Raw genomic sequence first — 21,446 nt, 5'->3', positions numbered from 1 at the left:
TAGACGGATTATTTCTAGTATTACAAGATAATGACATTCTTGCCCAGTGCCTCAGCAGGAGCCCTGGTTTATATGGCCACATCAGCACCTGGTTTATCTGGAGACATCACGTCAGTGGCTGTTGACTTTGGGAGCAAGACTGTAGCTGGACTGACCGACCATTTAGGTCAACCTCAATCCATAGGCGTGGTTCCCTTGTCCAAGGATCGACAAAGTTAGCAGAAATGATTACCTTAGCTTGCTGCTCCATTTTTTCAAACCACATATAGGAGATGGCCAAGAATAAAAAAACAAAAATAAGACACAAAGGAAAGAAGCTAAATAAAGCACTGAAGCCTTCATATATAACTAGATAAATTTTTTAAGCCTCAATCAACAATCAAGCTTAATAACATATATACATCGGCCAATTCTATTTTGAGGGGGAGTCACTTGGGTCAGCACCATAATGGCGGTAAGAGGAAAAGCAAATGAACAATTTAGCTGACCAAAGAAACAAGGCATAAACAAACCTTACCAGCGACTTTCACAACTTTTTAGAAATATCTTTTCAATATGTCTAATATTTTAATGATTTTAGAATTTGCAATTTAAGAAATAAAGTCTTCCCCACCTGCTAGCATATTACATAACAGCTTAGTGAAATTTGCTTATTTTTATGTTATTCTTGACCTTATCCTTACCATGGTGTTGGTAGTTCTTTCTCTGTCTCTATTCACTTAAAAGTATATTTGAATGAACTCAGAAAAAAAACTAAAATCATGTATGTGTTTGTAGAGCTGTCCTTATCTTTAATAAATCATAGATCATCAATAAATCCATGAAAAATGGAAATATGGCCCATTAAGTTCCAGTGCATTCAGATGCTTATCATGATATGGAAATAAAAATTATACAGAGTCAAAGGAAGAAAAGTAAAGAGAAAAAGTAACAGGGATGTAGTCTTCGTTTCAGACTTTTCCTAATGTCCACATAGAACTTTAACTTTTGCTTGGATGTTCACTTCGTGTTAGGCGACACAGTGAGAAATGGACATACATTGAAAATTTGCTTTTCAAACCAAAGGCCCTTCTAGTTAGCTAGTGCTCAGACAGATGGCAGCTTGAGGCAGCCGTTGTGGTGGAAGCTGGAAGTTTCCAGACAAACGGTCACTGTTTCTATACCTGCTGATCAACAGCCTCCATCCATAGATGGCTATCCATAGTCTGGCTTCCCACTACACTTGTAAATGGGAAAGCATTTCAAGATGTCAGTAATTATCAGAAATAGGGAGTGGGTCGAACGTATGCAAGTACATTAAAATATCTAGTAGATGGGGGAGAGGTGGCAGGAGGGGCAGAGAGACTAGAATTAGTGAAATGAGAAAGGTCACTCAAGAACCCTGCTCCATTTTCTCAGAGAGTGGATTCTTAGAAGAATCCATTTTCTTAGACTTTTTCAAAAACTTCTCAGGCTTCCTAAATTTTTTTCACTGTGATTTCTTTCCATGGGGATTATGGTATTATTTTAAGGCAAACATATCAATCCAGTTTTGATATATATTCATGCAGAATAAGTTTAAATGCACTGTAGTGTTTTAGTTTATGGAATCCAGAGGTGTCAAAGATTTGTACTTAAAAAAAATCCATGAGCAGTTTAAAAATCACTTTGAGGCTCCATCATTATTTTCAGGACCATCTTAAATCAATTCACACTTGCACAGGGGGGCACCTCTCAGTTCTTATGGATTTCTTTTACTATTCATCTTTGTGGGGTATTTTTGTGTGTGTGGGAGGGGGGAGACATAAAGAAACAAAAGTTATTTACATTAAAATTCATTAGCATTCACTTTAATTCTATAACTTATATAATTAAAAAAAAACTGTTGGAAAGTCATCCATGGCCAGTTTGCTAGATTGAAGATGTAAAGTGTTGGGATGCCTGGGTGGCTCAGTCGGTTAACCATCAGCCTTCTGCTCAGGTCATGATCTCAGGTGCTGGGATCGAGTCCTGGGTGGGGCTCCCTGCTCATGGGGGTGTCTGCTTCTCCCTCTGCCCGCTCGCCGCTCCCCCTCCTTGTGCTCTCTCTCTCTCTCTGTGTCAAATAAATAAATAAAATCTTTAAAAAAAATAAAGATGTGAAGTGTTTCCAAAAATATGCTGTTAAGAGAAAAACCAGTACAATCCGGTGACTCTGAAACACTTGCAAGAGCAGTCCCCATAAGCAAGTAATGAGTTTCCCCTCGTGAATGAGTGATCATCACAACTAACTGTAATCGAGGACCCCATTTTGTCTAGGCACATTTATATCATTTATCTCACTTCAGCCTCAAGTGGTGCCATGAGGTATTTTCACCTGGTGTGATCTCATATTCAAATATGTCCTTGGTCCCTTTGTGCTGTGTGTTCGTGCGTACCCAAACCACGGCTTTGCCCCTGAGATCCTGTGCCTCTTCTCTATGGTAAAAAAAAGAATCTTAAGAGCACATAACACTATCATTCTTAGCTAGGGATTTCATCAAGATGTTTCCATCGACCCCCTTCTCATTTACTTCACCACATTGACCAGAGAAGCAGCAAAATTAAATGTGAGCAGATATGGCGTAAGACATTGGAGAGCCTTTTTTTTAATCGTTTTTAACTTTTTAAGTTTAAAACTTAGGAATTTTATAATTATCTTAGAATTTGGAGAAAATAAATTATACACCCAAAGCATGTGTGAGACCTAAGGTTCTCACTGGGCTCCAGAACCCTCGTTTGGAATTTACCATCAGATGAGGTGGGAGCTCCGACTTTCTCCCACTGACCTGTGTGGCCCCAGGTAACACAGCAGGTCATTTACAATTTGTAACTTTAATCTGAATATTTTGTGTCAGGTAAACACAGCCCTCTAGTATGTCAGAACATCTTTCATATTTGGCTTCATGCCTTAAGTTTTCTTCCAAGACCAAGAGGATTATCTCTCCATTTTACCACTGTACAGAGAATTTCTAGGCTCTGGAGCAGTTTGAAAGTTCTTATAAATGTTGTGTTTTTTTTTTTCCTTCCTCCCATTTAAAGACTTGTTATTCACCATCGCTCAATACCTGCATGCCATATTCAATTTTTTCTAAACATCATTAATGCTTGAAAGATAGAGAAGACTCTGAAAAATTGTTATTCCTTTGTTAATGGAGACATTCCGAGAGTCTGTTTTCCACATCAAAGTAGGTATAGTCTTTACATGAACATGCTGCCCAAACTTTAGCAAAAAAAAAATAGGAATCATTCATTATAATGTTACATGTGTGTTGTCATGGACTGAATAATTTTGTGGTTCAAGTTTTACTTATAAGCGATATACATGTATGTTATACACCCACATATCACTATGGGAACCTGCCAGAGCTGCATAGACTTCCCCCTTATATGTACATTTGCGTGTGTATATAATTAAATACCTGTCTGCAATTCTAGTAAAAGCAAGGTGTACCCTTCATATCTCTGACTGAATGCTTCCAGTAGCAAATTTCGTTGTTACCTAGGAAGAGCACAAATGGTGCCTCAGGCTGATCAGTGCTTTCATGTTGTCCAGGAATCAAATGCCATCTCTTCGGCACATGGAATTGACACCCAACTACATCTTTCATTTATTTATTTGTCCTGGCAAAGATGATGTTCTTATTAATTCATATAAAATTCCATTTTTGTTTTCCTTCCTTTCCTTCCTTCATTCTTTCCTTCTTTCGTTCCTTCCTTCTTTCCTCTCTCTCTCTCTCCCTCTCTCTCTCTTTCTTTCTCCTTTACTTTCTTTCCTGTCTTCTTTTCTTTCCTTGCTGACTGCCTTCTTTTATTTTAATAACTACATGTTCTAGTACTTAATGACACCAATCCATTGGTGAGGAACTATATTCCCTTGTCCCTAATGATGCCGTTTAAATGAGCAACTCTCACTTGTGGGAGAGGAGAACAACCCTATCTTTTTTAATGAAAGAACAGTCAGTATAAAGTTTCACTGAAAGCAAATGCTATAAGGAATGACATCCAACCCCACTATGTTACTTGACATTTGGTTTTGCAGAATCAAAATCTTCCACAGGCTGGAATTTCTCTATTGCAGAAAAAAAGACAGTTATAAACACAGGGAAACCTGTTCTATACATTTGTGGATGAAATATCATTTTCTTGATTTTCAACTTGCTTTCAGAAATAATTGTTTCAATATCGTAATTCAACATCTACTATGCAATGGATATCCACCATGAGAAAAACAGAAAGAGATGATGATCACAAAGGTGCAGGGTCTCATCTTTTTGTGCCAGAATTAACATGCATGTATATGTTGATCAAGTAGAAACACTTCTTTCAAATGATCCATGGGTATGGTGAGATTTGCATCTTCAATGGCCATTTCTTGACTCTGTCTGGGAGTCATCGCCTGTTTGGATCCTTTGGCTGAGCCCAGGAAAAGCTACTTTAGTTCACTGTGTCAGTGAAATGTCATAGGGAAGTGCTTACACATTTACAGTAATAATTACTAGGCACTGAGATCATTCTCACATAATAAGAATAAATGTATTTGGCAAGAAAAGAATCCTACCAGAACAAGAGACAGTTCCAATGCTGATTGACGTGTGGGAAATAACCAGTCCCCTTCTCTCCTTACCAGCCCTTCCTCACTTAAATTATAGTTTCATAGTACAGTTAAATACTGTGCTGTTTCTCCCTATTCTTGAAATTGTCTTCTGGAGGACTTACCTGTCAGATAAAGTGGTGGTGGTTTCTGGTCTCTCTCTTTCAGCTGCCATTCTCCCCAAACTAAAGCTAAAACATGGTCCAGTGGAATCTTCCAATCCCTCTATATTTGAAAAGAATTGTAACCAGTTGCAAAAGATATTAAGAGAAAATGAAACCTTGTTTTTTATGGGATACTGTTTTTTTTTTTTTTAATCATTTTCCCCAGTGTCTAGAAATAGTAACTTCTTGTCATGAGAGTGGGTGGAATTTGCATCTGTGTTGATTGTCATTTTCCCAAAGAATGGAAATTCCCACAGCACAAATAAAAGCATGAGGAACAGTGAAGAAGTGGCCCATGGCGTGGCCTTGCCCGGCAGAGGTAGGGAAGGTCAGAACAGACTTTTTCCTGGCTATATATCCTAAAGCCTTTAAGAGGTCAGTTGAAAAAGAGCTCACCTTAAATCCTTTGTTAGGAGTCAGCACCCCTTCACCCTCCACCCACTGCTCCCCTACTTCTGTCATCCCCCCAACTCCACCGAAATCTGTGACCCACCAGGAGGGGCTTTAAACATGCTCATTTCTCCCAGTGTTTAACACTTGCCGCAACTCAATGCCCCCAAGCCTCTTCCCACCCACCGTGGCCCTAGGAATAGCAAGGCATTTCTCTAAATTAAAAATATTGTGCCTGTTGTGTGTGTGTGTGTGTGTGTGCACTTGTGAATGTGTGTTGACATTTGCATGAAAAAAAACAATTTTTTAAAAAGGAACAAAAACTGGAGAATTTTGCATTTTTGGTGGTTTTTTTTGTATTTGCGCAGACCATTTTAGGATTTTCAGTCTCAACAAAACACTATTAAAACGAAGAATCTAGTAAAATATTTGTGCATGTACTGCTAAACAATTCTAGCAATTTTATTAAGCAATACCTTTATTATTTTTTGAATATTCTTAACAGACTGGAACAAAACATTTTTTTTATTCAAAACAAAATATGCATACTGTACGCATGTCGCAGGGTTAAGTATGATGCAGAGATTAAAGTTTGTTTGAACAAAAACGAATGCCAGGGGGGAATTTCATAGCTATAAAGTTAATAACTAAATTTTGTTCGCTACGAGGACCTTTTCTATGATTTTCCTTCATCTCCCATCTGAAGAGCAAACACATCTGAAGAGCACTTCCCAAATGTTAGAGTATAGGAAGGAATGTAAAGTGGTTTTTTTTTAATTATTTGTTTTGTTTGTTTGTTTTTTTTAAAAACAGCCCTTATGAACTCTTCCTTCCACTGATTCTACTGTAAACTCATAAAAGCCTTTTTTAAGAAAGCAAATTCATATACACTCAGCAGGTGAAATGTTCCCACAAAAAGAAAAAATACAAACAGAGCGATCTGATTTCTCCTCTTCTCACCGACTATCTAGAGCGTGTTCAAAGTGACAAAGTTTTTGCACTTGAATGAAAATGGCTAACCTATTTTTTTTAAAACAAGTTCTTTTGTGATAATGCAGAATTGCATACACTTTTTACCTGGAATAATTTAAAGTTATAGGTTGGGGAGATACTGGGGTAAAATTGTATATATTCTGTATACGGCAGGTGTTGGGGCATCTCTACGGTCTCCTCCACAACCGCAACGGAGGAGAAGGAAACCCAGATTCGTGTCCTCACTCCCTTTGCTGCCATCCAAGGGCCCACAAGCGCCGACATGTGCCCCCATCGTGACTCGGGGTGGACCCCCAGCCACCTGACAACCGGCGAGGGACGGGGCCTCGGGGAAGGGGAGCTGGAGCAACATAGTTTATGGTGGTTTTTCTTTGCTTTTATTTTGTTGTCAACATAAAAAACGTGTTAACTGGCTGATTCCGCCTACCATGGAGAGCACTTGTTTGTTCAGCTAAAAAGGAACCCCTAGTTCTGCTCCTGGCGGGGGGTGGGGGGCCTGCGGCCCGGAACCCCGGAGCGTGCGCGCCCGAACTGTGGCTGCGCAGACAGACAGAAGCAAGCCGTGTTGTCTGCTGGGGGCAGGGGGTCGGGGGGCAGGGGGGGCTGGGGAGGCGGGGGGGGAGGCCGGGGGGGGGGAGGCCGGGGGAGGGGAGGCCAGGGGGAGACCGGGGGGCGGGGGCAGTCGGTTTGGGAGGCAGGAGCAAAGAGTTCGGGGGGTTTTTTTATTTGTATTTTTTGTTGTTTTCTTTTTTTTGTCTTTTTTATCTTTTATGATTTTTTTTGTTGTTGTTGTTGTATTTTGCTATACCGTGAGGTCATAGCGATCATTCCTCTAATAGAAACTGACAGGACAGAGAGACAGAACTACCTGATGAACACACACAATGACTAGAAAGAGAGAGAGAGAAAGAGAGAGAGAGACAGTGAAGACTTAGTTTACCTCTGAGAAACCATCCCCCAAAATAAATCCTGTAGTAACAAGTGCAAAAAGGTAAACGAGAACAAATAAACCCGAACCAAAGGAAAGCAAAGAGGACCTCCAAACATTAAAACACAGTGTATAAAATGGTGTGAGAAATTTAAGTCACTTTGCAGCCTCTTAGTCGGTAAAAAGCCGTGTTCGTGTCCGCGTTTGCATCCGGGCCCACCCTCCCGGTCTTGCCCCAAACCCCAAGGGCCTCGCGGAGGCGGCGGCGGGTCAGGGCCCCCCGCGTGTGTCCGAGCGGCAGCGGGCGCGGGGCTGGGGGCGCCCCCGGGCTACTCGTCGCGCGGCGAGCCCTCTTCCAGCGCGCGGATGCCCCCCAAGCCCAGCGCCGTGCTGTTCTGCGCCGCGGAGGCCGTGAGCACTGTGTGCAGGAGCATCAGTACGAGAACGCACAGTCTGAGTCTGCCGTTGCCCAGTCTGGCCGCCGCTGACACTGTGAGTGACGTCCTGCGACAGGGGCCGCCGGTCCCCAGCGTCCCTCTGGAGCGCTCGCTCGGGCGCTCTTCCCTCCTGACATCGCAGCATTCGGGCTCCTCCGCGGGTACGAAGGTTTCGTAGAGCCCTGCGGGAGGAAGACAGGGCCCGGTTAAACGCGAGGCGGGGCGCGCAGCAGACAGCAGCTGTTACTGTAACGCTCTGAGCCACAGCCTCTTGGGAGCACTGCGGCACTTTGTACCTCCGTAAGGGGGAGGCCGGTCCAGACAATCGGGGTGCACAGTCAGCCCCGCTCTCCGACCAGCCCTTTAGGTCCCCCACTGGGCCCTCTTTACGCGCCCGGAGGCCATGCCAGGGCAAGTTCTGGGATGAAAGCTTTCATTTGGTCCAAAAGCAGAACCTGAGGTTCCGGATCAACTTGGTGGCCAAGGTTGCACAACCATCCTTTTTCTTTACCGGGAATGTGATTAACGGAGACAACACAATAAAGGAACAGGAACTAGCTGTGCTAAGTGAAACAACCCACCAGTGATAGCATCATAGCTCTAGGAACTGCCTCTCCCCGTCGCTCCCTCTCCTCAACCTCACCCTGTCTTCGCTCCCCTTCTTGGTGGGTGGGCAGAGCCACTAAGCATCCAAGGGGGGGACCATTTCCTTTGCATTCATTTTTCAAATATTGCTCTTATGCATCCGTTTGCTATTCTACGGAAGAATACCTGTCTTGGGCCTGGACCACTGTGGGAAGAGTCTCTCTGTTCTTGGTGTTCTGTGTGCAACCTCCCGGCTAGTCTGCCTTCCCATGAATGTCTGTCTCGCTCGCGCTCTCTCTTTTCTTCCCTCCTCAAAAGATCTCTTCTCTCTCCCTCTCCTCCTCCCGCCACCCCGTTCCTCTACAAGAAGACATTGTTCTTATTTTTAAATTGATAAATGGATATTTTAGAAACTTTCAAAGTGGTGAAAAGAATAACACACTTCATCTTACCAATCTTGTTTCTTGCTCTATTATATATGATGTTAAGTAGCTACATAAACCATTCTGTATCTTTTTTTTTTTTACTTGACAGCAACATCTTCTCAAGAGTGTTAGAATAAAGTTTCTACACCAATTTTACTATGCTATCCTTAAGCTTGAAACTTTAAAAGCGAGGATAGAGTAGTTGTAAGGATTAAATAAGATTTTGTATATGTAAAGAGCTTGGCTTAGTGCCTAGCATAGAGAAGCAATTTGAAAATTTGGGGCTACTGTTAATAATAATAGCTATTCATAGTGTCTCCTTGCCTCCACCTACATAATACAATCTAAAAAATCTTTTCCTGTCTCTTCAGACTCCTTGACCAGTAGCTCCAGATAGCCTCCCAGGACACGTGATACTTTCCCCACAGCCCAAGCTGCTTTCTCTTCCTGGAATTTTCCCCATCAACCCATGGACTTTACTCTCACCTATGCTTCAAGTTCAGCTCCCCGGAAATGCCCTGCATGATGTCTGTACTCTCTTCCGGGTTGCTAGTGCATTCTATGTAACTCTTCAATAGAGCAATTGTTATCTGTCCTTTTCAGCACAATTGCTAATTTTAGGTCAGTTTCTTTATTCACCTGTCACCTTAAAAGCAAAAAGTATTTTGGCTTTGTGTTCCCGATATGTAGTAGAACGCTTGAACAAAGTAGGTCTTTAATAAGCACTTATTACATGAATACACTCAATATATATTTGTTTAAAAAAAGAGAATCTATTAAATAAGATATTATACACTGCAATCTTCAGTTTCCTTTAAAGAAATGACCAAGATATCCTTATAATGATGCTTACAATATTCATTTCTTCTTAGGCATTCAAAGGTAAACTTCACCTTCTCCTAGATAGAATATGGAAAAAAAACTGAATTAATGAGGTCTGCAGCTCCGACATTTTTAATGTATGATATTTTCTTTTTTCATATATGATACCTCGCTAGTAGACTAATCATTTATTGAAGTATACGTTTTCCAAATTATATTCTACAAAGATGAGAGTTTATAGTTAAGATTGTAAGAATAGATCATTTAGATCAACATTTTAGAATGATAATAATGAGAATATACTTAACGATTTCGTCCAAATAAGAAGCTCTCCCAAACTCTCTCAGAAGCTAGTTTGCTGATTTATAACTAAAGTCGTTTCAGAAAGAATAAGGCAGTTCATTCAGGCCAATAAGTATACTCTTCTCGACTGATACAGTTCATACTCTTTCTTTTCCCCTTGTCCATCCTTTTAGTAAGATTTTTTCCAGAATTATACATGCATATATATTAATAATCAAATAATTCCACAAGCTCTTTCTTTAAAAGTGCCTCCACCTCCCCCATCCCCAATTTCTTCCTTTTCAGAGGCAAATACTTGAACCTCTTTTCGCTGTTTCTGTATTTAGCTACATTTCTGTAAATAACCTGTGTTACGCTTTTCTTATGCAGTCTCTAGAAAGACTTCCCCCTAGGACACATGACAGCAACATTATTGGGGGTAATATTCATTTTTCAGCTCATATGTGCCCCCATCCCTGCATGGTAGTATGTTCAACAAGGCTCCCTTTATTAGGATGTTACACAAACAATTCTTAACTTAGACATGCAGTAAACTTGAGTTTTCTGTTCCTTAGGGCTGTGGTTTTCCTAGAGTTAACCATTAGCTTACAGTTTCCTATGTTCTTACTACTTCAAACAACAAACCCTTCCCAGTAGTTTCAGCAGAATAGGGGGTTCTATCAGCTTTATCGCCTGAAGTCTTTTACCACCTGGACCTGTTGCTTTGATGCCTGGTGCCCAGCTAGTGGCCCGACAGCCTCAGTGAATGCCTTTGTGGGGGATGCTCGTGGCTTCTGTCCATAGGTTTGCTATTCAGGAATAGTCTCTACATCCTTTCTTGGTTTGGTGGACCATGGCATCTAGGATCTTCCTAAGGAAAAGCTCATGGGAATGAATTTCTGAGATGCTGCGTGCTTAAAAATGTGTTTATTCTACCTTGTATTTAATTGTTTGGCTGAGCATGGAATTCTAGTTCAGAAATTCTTATCCTTCAGGTTTCCGAGCATGACTCCCACCTTCACTTATCGGGCACCTGGGACCTGTCCTTTAATTCTCTTATCTCATCTCTCCTACTTTATGCCACTTCATCTCTTTGCTCTACTTTCTGGAGGATTTGGTGAGCTTTATTGTGTAATGATTTTATTGAGTTTTTTTCTATCACATTTTAATTTCTGAGAGCTCTTTTATGTACTCTGAATGTTGGGTTGTTTTTTTTTTTGAACTGACTGTTCTCATTTCACAGTCGCAATATATCCTTTTATCGCTGAGATATTTGCAGTGCTTTTATTTGTCATGTTCTATTTCCTCCCTGCATGGGCCCCATTTTCTCCAAGCCATTTTTTCTTCTTTGTTTGTTTCTCTCTTATTTTTTATGTGGGAAGGCTGTGCATTCTTGATTGAATGCCCATCGTAAAAAGCACTGCAATCTGGACACCTAGGCAGGTGTTGTGAGGGGCTGGGTAAGGGGATCTGCCTGAACTGTTTAGATGGAGAAACTTGTGCATTTCTTCCCTTTGCGTTGGTCAGATTTCACAGAACACGTTGAGTGTTATCTGTCCGGGAGGGCAAAGGCTATGCCGCCGGTTTTCTGAGAACCAGATGGGAGAAGAGAGCTGGGGATGGGTGAGTCTGCATCCAGCGTGCACACATTCATTTAACCCACATTTTGATTCTCCCATCTGACCTCCCCCTGATGGCACCCAACCCAACAACTTTCTCCAACCATCTCCAAAAAACAGTCCTCCTTGCATAAAGAAATAGGCAGCTGCCTTTCTCTGGGGTGAGGGAGAGCAACAGGTGGGTTGGAGGGGCGGGCATGGGCTGTGGAGATCTGATGACTTCTAAACAGGTTTCCACTTTCCACCCTTTGCTGCTGCCTCCTCCACCGTATCGACTGCCCTCTGTCCCTGCGTCCGGAGGGTCTGGGATGTGAATCTGGTTTGCTGGTTACCCTCTGCTATGTCAGCAAAGGTTTCAACAAACCCTTTACTGCGCGCCAGTTTTCGTTCTAGTTTCTAAGAGGTTTAGGTTGTTGTCTCCTTATCCATTCTTCCATTCTTTCAGATTTATGCCTAAAAACAATTTCTTTTCTGTTGGGTCTGCCTAGAAAACATTACCGCACTTTTCTCTACCAGGTTCTGCTCTGTTCCATCCTGACTCACACCCTCAGCTAGGAATGCGGCTGGCAGGTGGAAACTGACTCTGGGCCCCTGGACAGCTGCCTCCAATCATCAGAGTATCTGTGAAGGGCCATCCCAGCTCCAGATACTGTCCCTCTGCCGAATCCTCCTTCCCTGACCCCGGAACAGGTGCACTTCCCGGATAAACCACCTGCACACGGATGCACTTCCTGGGAAGCCTACCCAGAGCAGCTAACTCTTCCGCACCATTCAAGGGACTATAAGAACTTGTTTCCAAATGAAAATAAATCATTTCTCAAGCAATCATTTCATTGCACAGGTATATAAGTGATTGGGGTTTCAAAAGGAAAAAGGAAATTGTCAGTGAATGAAATGTTCTGATACATTTTGCTTACAAAATGCTCTATTTGCAATCTCTAATAAATCATTAGTTGCCATTTGACATTGAATAATAATAATAATAATAGCAATTATTATTCTATCTTATAGTGCAACCTCATGGAGATTTTTTGGAAAATTAAGTAATACACATAAATTGCTTAGAACAGTGCCTGACAGATAGTAAAATCTCACATAATAATTATTATTCCTATTGTAACTTGGGATAAATAGTGGAATCAGAATTTATTATGAGGAAAGGCTTTAAAGAACATCCAATTCAAATTCTTTTTCTGTTTTCTATTCATATGAGCCACTCATGGAAAAACCTTATTTTTCATAGCTCAGAATAATTACTCTAGAATGGTCATAATAAATATTATCTTAAGTACAGGAAAGCCAAATATTCTAAGGAAATCTTCAAAATAACCACATGAAATATAATCCTTCAGTATCTCAGTAATTTACCTTTTACTATCATATGAGACTAATTTTTTCAGATGTATGCACGAGTGATATGCTTAATATTTTTCTGAATGCAGAAGTTTAAAAAACAGTAAGATAAAAAGAAGAGGGGAATCACCCCAAGTCTGACTTCATTAGGATGAGAAAAGAAACAAGAAGAAACTGCTGGAATTTGTTTCCCCAACTTTTTTATTAATACAGACACATACATATACACACAGGGTGTGCATGTAATTTCTAGATTTCACATGGAAAATTCTATTCAGCATGTGTGACTGTACTTTACAATGTTATTCTTTATTTGATTTGGTAATATTAATTTTAAATGTGTGTATATTACTGAGATTATATATGTAATATACATATAATATAAATGTATATTCTATATACATTATTACCGTGTTTTAGTAACTAGAATAATTTATATGGCGTGGAATCCATAAAACTTTCTGGATACAAGCTCTTTCTTTAGGGTAATTTGCATAATTTTACAGTTTCTTTCATGGCTATTAATCTGTCAAGGTTGTTTTGTGTCAGGTTTGATCATTCATAGTTATCTAAAAATAGCCTTTTTATTGAGAGTTTGACATTAATTCATGTAGAGCTATACATATTTTAAGACTAGTTTTCTAATTCTCTCCTCCATTGTTAATACTTTATTTCATCTTTTGTTTTGTCCCTGATAAGACTTGCGAGATTTTTTTGCCCACTTTCTTTTGCATTATCAAGGATACAGCTCTTGAACATTGATATGCTCTGACATTGATATGTTCTGTGTGTTAATGCATCAATTTCTTAATTATCTTATCTTTTGTTTAATTTTCTATTATTCCCCTTCTAACTATACTGAATTGAATGCGAATTTACTCATTTAAATTCATGTTTTTCCTTAATAAGTTAGTTATTGTTCTAAATTTCCATCTGAGAATGCTTCAGCCAATTCTCTTATGTTTTAATATGCAGTGATTTTGCATGTTCTGTAATTGTAATATATGTTTCCTTTTATATCTAAATGACTTAAAAGAGTTCCGCGGCTTTTAAAAAATGTCACTGATACATTTTCATAACTATTTTAGTCACTAATTTCAAGTTTTATTTACCTTAATTTCATGAATGTGGCCTTTAAAAAGTTGATTTTCTCTAATTGTTTTCTTTGTGGTTTTTCTTTGTGTAATGTAAAATTATTATCTTATTATTTTTTGCAAATATTAACACTGGTAACAATGCTTAGTCTTTATCTTTATATATTTTTTCCTATTCAGAATGTCATCAGCTGAGAAATATATCTTCTACAACTGTTTCTGATGATTCTGCTTTATACATTTGGCTATTAAGTCAGTAGATACAGAAAATTAATAAGTCTTCACATTTTTCACTAGACCTTTACTATTAATCAAGAAAACATACTCTTTGTTCTTACAAAGTACATATATATACTTTTTTTTTTTTTCAGTGAAGTTCTGTTGTTTTTGTTCCTGTTGTGGTTTTGAACATATTTTGTCTGGTATTAATGTAAACTCCATGCATATTAGCACAGTCATCTGATATATCTTTGTCCATTGTTTTAATTTTTTTGGTCTCTTTATATTTTCTCTGTACTATGTTCTACATATAAGAATTTCACAACAATCAAAAAGGAGAGTCTAATCCATTTACATTTATTGTCAGGCCTGTAGTGTTTGATCTTACCTTTATCATCATATAATAGCATTTCCAAACATTTAAAAATGTTTTTTTACCACTCCCTTTGTTTTCTATCCTTTTCTGTGTGAGCATATTTAAATGCTATTTTTTCATGATTTGTTGAATGTTTGCTGTTGTTAATTCTATTGGACCTTTGCTTTTAAAAAACCACACACAGCTGAACCTTTATTTGTCTAATTATCAGAATCACTGATAAGGAAATTAACAAAATTTTGTTTCCTTCAACTCCTTATTCTTTATCATTTTTTGGCTACCATCAGATGTTTTAAACTCAGTTATTGTCAAATTACTCGTATTTTATATCCTGTCTCCTATTAATTATTAATAATATTTGCATATTGCTTTACATAGATCTGTGGTTGCAATGAACAGAAACTCACAGGAGCTAATTTAGGTGAAAAATGAGAAGAACGAGAGAACAGGGGGTGGGAGTAATATTGGAAAAATTCAAGCCTTTTTCATGAAATACAAGGCACACCAGGTGACATGAATAATAAATCACAAGATTGGCCATCAGTAAGGGATGTGCCCTCCACCCGGTGGAGATGAGCACTGTAATCTTAATTTTGGGCTGCACACCTCCTTGGGCAGGCAGGCTTGGCTGCCTTTTCGTGCATATGGGCACACAGGACTTCATCGTTTTGTCCTCTCAGTTCAATACCATCAGGTTGTGACACAATCCCGGAGAGGCCAATCTGTGTGACTTGTTCCACTCATCCACACTGGTCCAGTCAGGCCACAGGCTAGAGAGAGATTCCCACAGAACAGACACAGTCCACTCTTTTTGAGAGAGACATATAATGTCAGTGGTCAAATGTGGTAGTTTCCTCCTGGAGCTTGTAGGACACTTCCTTCATTCTCAAATTTCAAAAAAGTTGGGAATTGAATCCAATTTCTTTAATTTTGCCAGATGGGGAGAATCCTTTAACCTGCCAGTGAGAGTGTCCTAAGGCTCAGGAAAGATATTTCCTGTCATTTCTTTGATTGTTTCTTTCCTCACTTTTATGTTTTGTGTTTTCAACTAATCACATTCCCTGTCATCATTTCTAGATTGTTGATCTCCTCCTTGGACCTTGCCCCTGCCAGGGGAAGAATTGCAAGGAAGTGCTCGAATCTGATTTCTCTTCCTCTTGAGGAAATGGCTCAGTTTCTTGCACATGGATGGCCCCTTTCTGATGACCTAGAGTTTCCATGTTCCCTTAGTTATTTCACTGGAGTCAGAAGTAAGACAGTCAGATGCTTCTCTTTACTTTGCCACTTACTGTCTGCTCCTTTTTTCCCTTTAATAGCAATTGTTCAAGGTACTAAGGATAAGACGGCATGATAACCTTTTACTTATACCCACCTACGTGAGTTTAACTGGAATGCATTTTCATAATAAAAAATAAATATTTTGAAAATAAACAGGCAATAATGGCAATGAGAAAATTATTACCTGAGTATGGACATAAAAATGCTCAAACAACATCAAAAGTGTAAAATGGAAAGCAAACAATTACCTTTCTCTTCAATCCTAATCCTCTTCTCCAAGGATAAACACTTTTGATGGATTTTTCTTCTTTTTGTTTGCTTTTGTGTGGGAGTGTTTATCTTCATGGCTCTATACAACAAATTCCTTCATCTATTTCTTAATCCAGTGATTTTAGACCCACTGAGGATGGTTTTCTCCGCCCCCACTGATCCCTAAATGTGGCCAATCTTTGTTTTCTTTCTAAAACTACATTTTCCTTTGTGTTTGTGTTATATATATTAATTTTGCATATTGGAAGTAAAAAAAAAAGTACATCCTGAGAATTCATTTAATCCCATTTCATTACCATATTATTCAAGATTGTTTAATATATTAGGCAAGACAGATTCTGACTTTTAATGCTTCATCAATTTATAAAAATCATGAAAATTTTAGATAGCTTTCTATGTGACCCATGATTCTTCTGTACACTTTTCCCGAGGTTCTAATTGTCTTGCATTTTTCATAGAATCAGAAAAAATGTTTTCCCTTCTTCCCTGTATCACTGATGCATCCAGTGTCATAATCATTCCAGTTTCAATGTTCTAATATATTTTTGTTGCACAGATATTATCTTATGCTTGATTTTTCACTATACCACTACTCAGATCCTACAGTATCCTCTTTCTCAGCCTACTCTTTTGTTTCAGTAGAGTAAAACTTCAAGTTATGTTCCGGATGGGATGTGTGGAAGGTAAACTTTCAAGAGTATACATATTTAATTTAAACAAATAAACTTCATTCTCACATTTGAAAGACAGTTTGTCAGGTATATTTCCTAGTTCACGATCTTTTTGGTTCTAATAACTTTGAAGGCATCCATCGGCTATATCTCAGGGTCCAGTGCTGTGGGGAAAGTTCTAGTTGTACATGTTTCCTGTTGATGGAGTAAGAGCTTACCACACATTCAACTGTGAAACTAGTGCTCACTTACCTACTCACACTTGTGTGGGTCGGAAGGCTAGCAGGGCTGACGGGTTTCTCTGGCCTGTGTTCACAAACCAAAATCAAGTTGTTGGTAGGGCTGAGTTCCTTTTTGGAGATTCTCAGGGAGAATTCACTTCTAAGCCCATTCGGTGTGTTGTTAGAATTTGGTTCTCTCTACGTGTAGAACTGGGGTCCTGCTGTCCTCACACACTGTTGGCAGGGTAACTCTCAGCATCCAGAAAGTGTCTGTCCCAACTTCTTGGCTGACAGCCCCTTTCTCCACCTTCAAAGCCAGCGATGACTCGTGGAGTCCTCTCATTCTCTCTGACATCTCCTTTTGTGTCATCTCTCCTGCCTCTCATACTGTGTCTCTGGCTGACTGTCTGTCTTCTTCTGTGGTTTTTGGGGCACATGTGATCAGAATGGGCCCACCCAGATGATCCAGGATGATCTTCCCCCCAAGGTCCACAACCTCAATCCTACCTGCAAAATCTCTTTTGCCATGCAATGCGTTCACAGTTTCTGAAGATTAGGTCATTGGGATTTTTTTTTTTTTTTTTTTTTAGGGGAGCATTACTCAGCCTACCACTCGGGGGAGAAGACCAAGGAGGCCCAAATCCTGCCTCCATGCTGATGTCAACATCCCTTTCATTTCATGGAGGGCTTGCTATCCTCAATGATGCCTTTTTGGATATTGCATGTATCTGTTGTATTCTGAAATCTCAAGAGGATATGTTTGCCTGTGGTTTCTTCATGGCTTCTTCTGCTGAGCTCCTTCCATCTGAAACCACATTTTTCTTCCACTCTGGAGAAAGTCCTTTGCACATTGCTTTGATAACCTGTCCCTCCCCCACTCTCACTTTGTATCCTTTTTTGTTTGGCTTCGTTTTGTTTTGTTTTCTCCAAAAAGCTTATACTGGGTGGATCCCAGCCCTTCCATATAATGTTTCTATCTCTCATTGCCTTTGGTTTGCAGGTCTCTCTACGGGGCAGCATTTTCCTTGGGTGAGTGAATGGGGACTGAAAGGACAGGCTGAGGCTCCCTTTCCCACCACTCCCAAAGGCATTGCTAAGAAGGCTTCCTCACACTCCTCTCAGGAGCTCCTTCAATGTCATCACAAGGCAGGTCCTTGGGTTTTGTGGGCGAACACCACCACTGCGTGTGGAGGAATGCGATAACCACTTGGCTCAGGTGTCTGCTGAGAGCCTTCACTCCATCAGAGCGCTTCTGGTCTCTGTGTTCTCCTGATCCTGGCACATCCTCAGAACAAGCCATGATCAGCAGAGGGTCTTGCTGGAAGAACCGTGCCCTTCCCTGCTGTGGGCTCACTTAGAGCCTGCTCTCAATGCTCCCCCAATTCTGACTGTCCTGGAAAGTCTTACAACTGCCTTTTCCCTTTTAGAGAAAAAACGTGCAAGTGTCCATTTTAATAGTGTCCCACTTTCTAAACAAAACAAAACAAAATGGTTTTACCGCTCCTATGAATATATTTCGTTCTGTAGTTTTTATTTCAATTTCGATGAGATTTAGAGACAGATGGGAAGTAAAATTTTGGCTTCAGTCTGTCAGCTTAGACCAGAAGTCACACCCATGGTTTGCAATGCAATGGTTTACTCATTACCAAGATAATTTTTCGCCACCATGTAAATCCTTAGTGTCGCAGAACACAGTGTTTCGATTTTAGTATCTCTTCATTTTATATTGGCTAGAATAGTGATTTCACATGAATGCAATGTAGGATTTATTCAGAAATAACCTACAAAAACTATAAAATCAGCACTGGTATCCAAATTGTGTCTACATTTTTTAAGGTAAAAATAGTAAAATAAGTCATCTCTTGAGAATTTGCTAGTTTTCTAGGGTTCTTTTATAATAGGGCTTGTAAAACAATATAAAATGAGAGGTCAAGCTAAGAAATCTAGAACTCATAATGACCAAATCATAATGACCCTCTACAGAAAAGAATTAGAATCCGATTTATGAGTATCTGTATATTAGTAATTTTTATAGTATCTTTTTAAAGCCAGAGCAAATTTTGGTAATTAAGGTATTTATTTGAATAGTTTTTTTCAGGGGAGCCGTGGTAGGTGTATTAGATCAGTATGATGAGCAAATGCTAGCATGGCCTTGCATCTAATACTAATAGCATTGTATTACTTTTCTTCTAGTTGACATTCTTGAGAATAAGGATCACTCCTTCACCATCCTGGTGCTCTAACCACCTAACAGGCTGTTTATCCCCCAAAGAACAGTAAGTATTTGTTTGATGAGGGGAAGGAATCAAGGAATAATGCACCTTGAGTTGTAAGAGAATGTTTCAGTAAGATGAGTATATTAGATGACAAAGCACAAATACCTGGTTATATAAAGGCCATTCAGAGTTGAAAGCTAACCGTGCATTAGCTAGAATATAAATTGCTCTAAAAACTGAAAATGATGCTAAATGAAATGAAAATCAAAAGCCCACATTAAAATAGCAGAGATGTTCTACGGAGAATTCACTCATTCATTAAGGCCATCAGCTGAGTCAAGAAATAAATTGGGCATTTGAAATGTCTTCATAATGGGTCCTAAAGTTTTCCAGGACTGTGCTAGAAAAATAAAGACTGTCTGCAGCCGGAGGGAATATAATCTAAACAGAAATCTAACACACGCTGTTAAATATCACATTTCACATTGTTATTTTCCTGAAAATGGTTATGGTGACATTCTCATTTTAAAAATTTATTCTAAGAAAATAGACAAGAAAGAAAAAAGTAATGGACAAAGAAGATACATTCTCACCAAATGTATCATTTTAATTTTCCACCCCTTCCCTAATGAATCCTTTGCTGGAGGCCTTGAAGGAGACTTTAGTGGATGGGGTGGAGGAGAGCCATACGGATTCCTGGAGAAGTCAGAGCGCTATGGGGTCTCCACAAAGCATCAAAACAAGGCAGGGTTCAGGGCTGTGGGTACTGTTGGGACAGAAAGACTCAAGTTCCTCTTCTTTATTCTAATAAGTCACCAAGTGCCAGGGGCTCAAGCAGAGCTTACAAGAGTCAGCAGAGAAAGGAATAAAAAATCTCAACTCCTTCTCTTTCTTCGCTATGAACCAACCCCGCTGCGAGATGCTTCTGTGGTCCGACTGCTCTCACAGATGGGAAGAGTGTTGGAGGAACTTCACGAAGTGCATTTCAGAAATTCAGAGAAATTTGTGTAAGTGTGTCATACAACTTCACATCCCAGGAGGATGAGAAAATGTTGGCTCTTTCTCATTGATGTTTCTGTGACTTCGTGCTCAGCACTAGCTAGTTCAGCAGCATTGACCAAGAACCCCCGTGCAGAAAACTGTATGGTCCTTGTTAAGAACATGACCTATTACGCTCTGTTTCTATTTATTTTTGTTATTTTTTCTCTGTGACATGGCACGGTGGGCTCACTGATTATAAAACAGTGTCTTTGTTTAGTGTATATCCCACAGTCCTTTTTTAATTTGGAAATCCTTGGTAACTATGAGTCTGCAAAGGAAATATCCTTGCAAACAGGAAACTATATAAATAATTCTGTGGCTGTGGTGTCTCAAACCAGGAGTTGTAATTGAAGAGACAGTTTTGCTAATGCTTTGATCGGTCAATGTTTTTAGAGTACGAGCAACATTTCCTGCTTTTCTTTCTAAAAAGAAAACCAGACTTTCTCTGCAATCACAGAGCACATGCAGAACTATCTCAACGTCTGCTTACACTCATGCATGTGCAGACAAACATTAATGGTTTCAAGGCAGGGAAACACCTCATAAGTAGACCCTGACTTCAAACACAGGCTTTCTTTTCAATGAGCGAGGGGAGAATTATTTTCCTAATTTCATGTACCAATTTTTGAAACATTATATGTGAAGAAAAACAGTTGTGACTTCAGTCAAAATGTCTTTACTCAAAACAAATGCCAAAACTTAAATTGGCAATGCTCTGACTATAAAGAAAAGCAAATATACGAGACCAGCTTGTGGACCAGAGGAGAAAATCGGTCTCAGTACTTTAGAGTCAATATTAAATTTAACAAAAAGAATATTAACTGGAACTACTGTCCACCTTTATTTGTCTGATTTGAATTGAACTGACTTCCTGTAGTTTCAACATGTAAAGCAGGGCATTCAAAGGAAAATACAGTCATATAAGATAACAATTTTCAAAAAGGAATTACAGAAACATTGATGGCAGGCAGGTGGGATTTGGTGGACGGAGTGTAGGTCCATTTGAAGACGATATCACTCATGGTTAGAAGGCACACTTCCATGAAAAATCAAGTTATATCTTATATTCACACATATTTTCCACTGAGTGAGATTCTGGCATGTCAGTTGCTAAAGGGAATGGCTCAGGCAGCAGCCCATTCATTGTTTATTTCCTTAGTTACAATGCCAGGTAGAGCAGCATAATCATGATTCATTTCATCCAATGACATCTTGAATTATTTCTGTTTTGCTTTCTGATTGTCGCCCTCTGGGGTTATTGGCTTACGTCCACCACTGAAGGAAAAAACCCAAGTTTTAACAGAATGCAAAGGAGCCTGACAATGGTTGCCAATTAGCCAAAGAATGAGTTTAAGGTGATAGAGATTAAACACCAGGAAATAATAATAACAACTCTTCTTCCTCCTCCTCCTCCTCCTCTTCTCCTTCTTCTTCTTCTTCTTCTTCTTCTTCTTCTTCTTCTTCTTCTTCT

General features: G+C 39.6%; 1 protein-coding gene across 1 annotated transcript in view; it reads right to left on the bottom strand.

Annotated features, from left to right (window-relative positions):
• Positions 1 to 7,395: 7,395 nt before the first annotated feature.
• The window catches only part of FAM155A (family with sequence similarity 155 member A), a 611,294-nt gene continuing 597,243 nt past the window's right edge, over positions 7,396 to 21,446 (bottom strand). Inside the window, exon 3 of the mRNA XM_035003783.1 lies at positions 7,396 to 7,685. Within this exon, the coding sequence (XP_034859674.1) occupies positions 7,396 to 7,685 (290 nt within the window). The remainder of the gene's footprint in view (positions 7,686 to 21,446) is intronic.

Source organism: Mirounga leonina, unplaced genomic scaffold, assembly GCF_011800145.1.
Source record: "Mirounga leonina isolate KUSES-001 unplaced genomic scaffold, KU_Mleo_1.0 Mir_127, whole genome shotgun sequence".
Lineage (NCBI taxonomy): Eukaryota > Metazoa > Chordata > Mammalia > Carnivora > Phocidae > Mirounga > Mirounga leonina.
The sequence above is the reverse complement of the archived record's forward strand: the minus strand, read 5'-3'. Positions and strand labels throughout refer to the sequence as shown.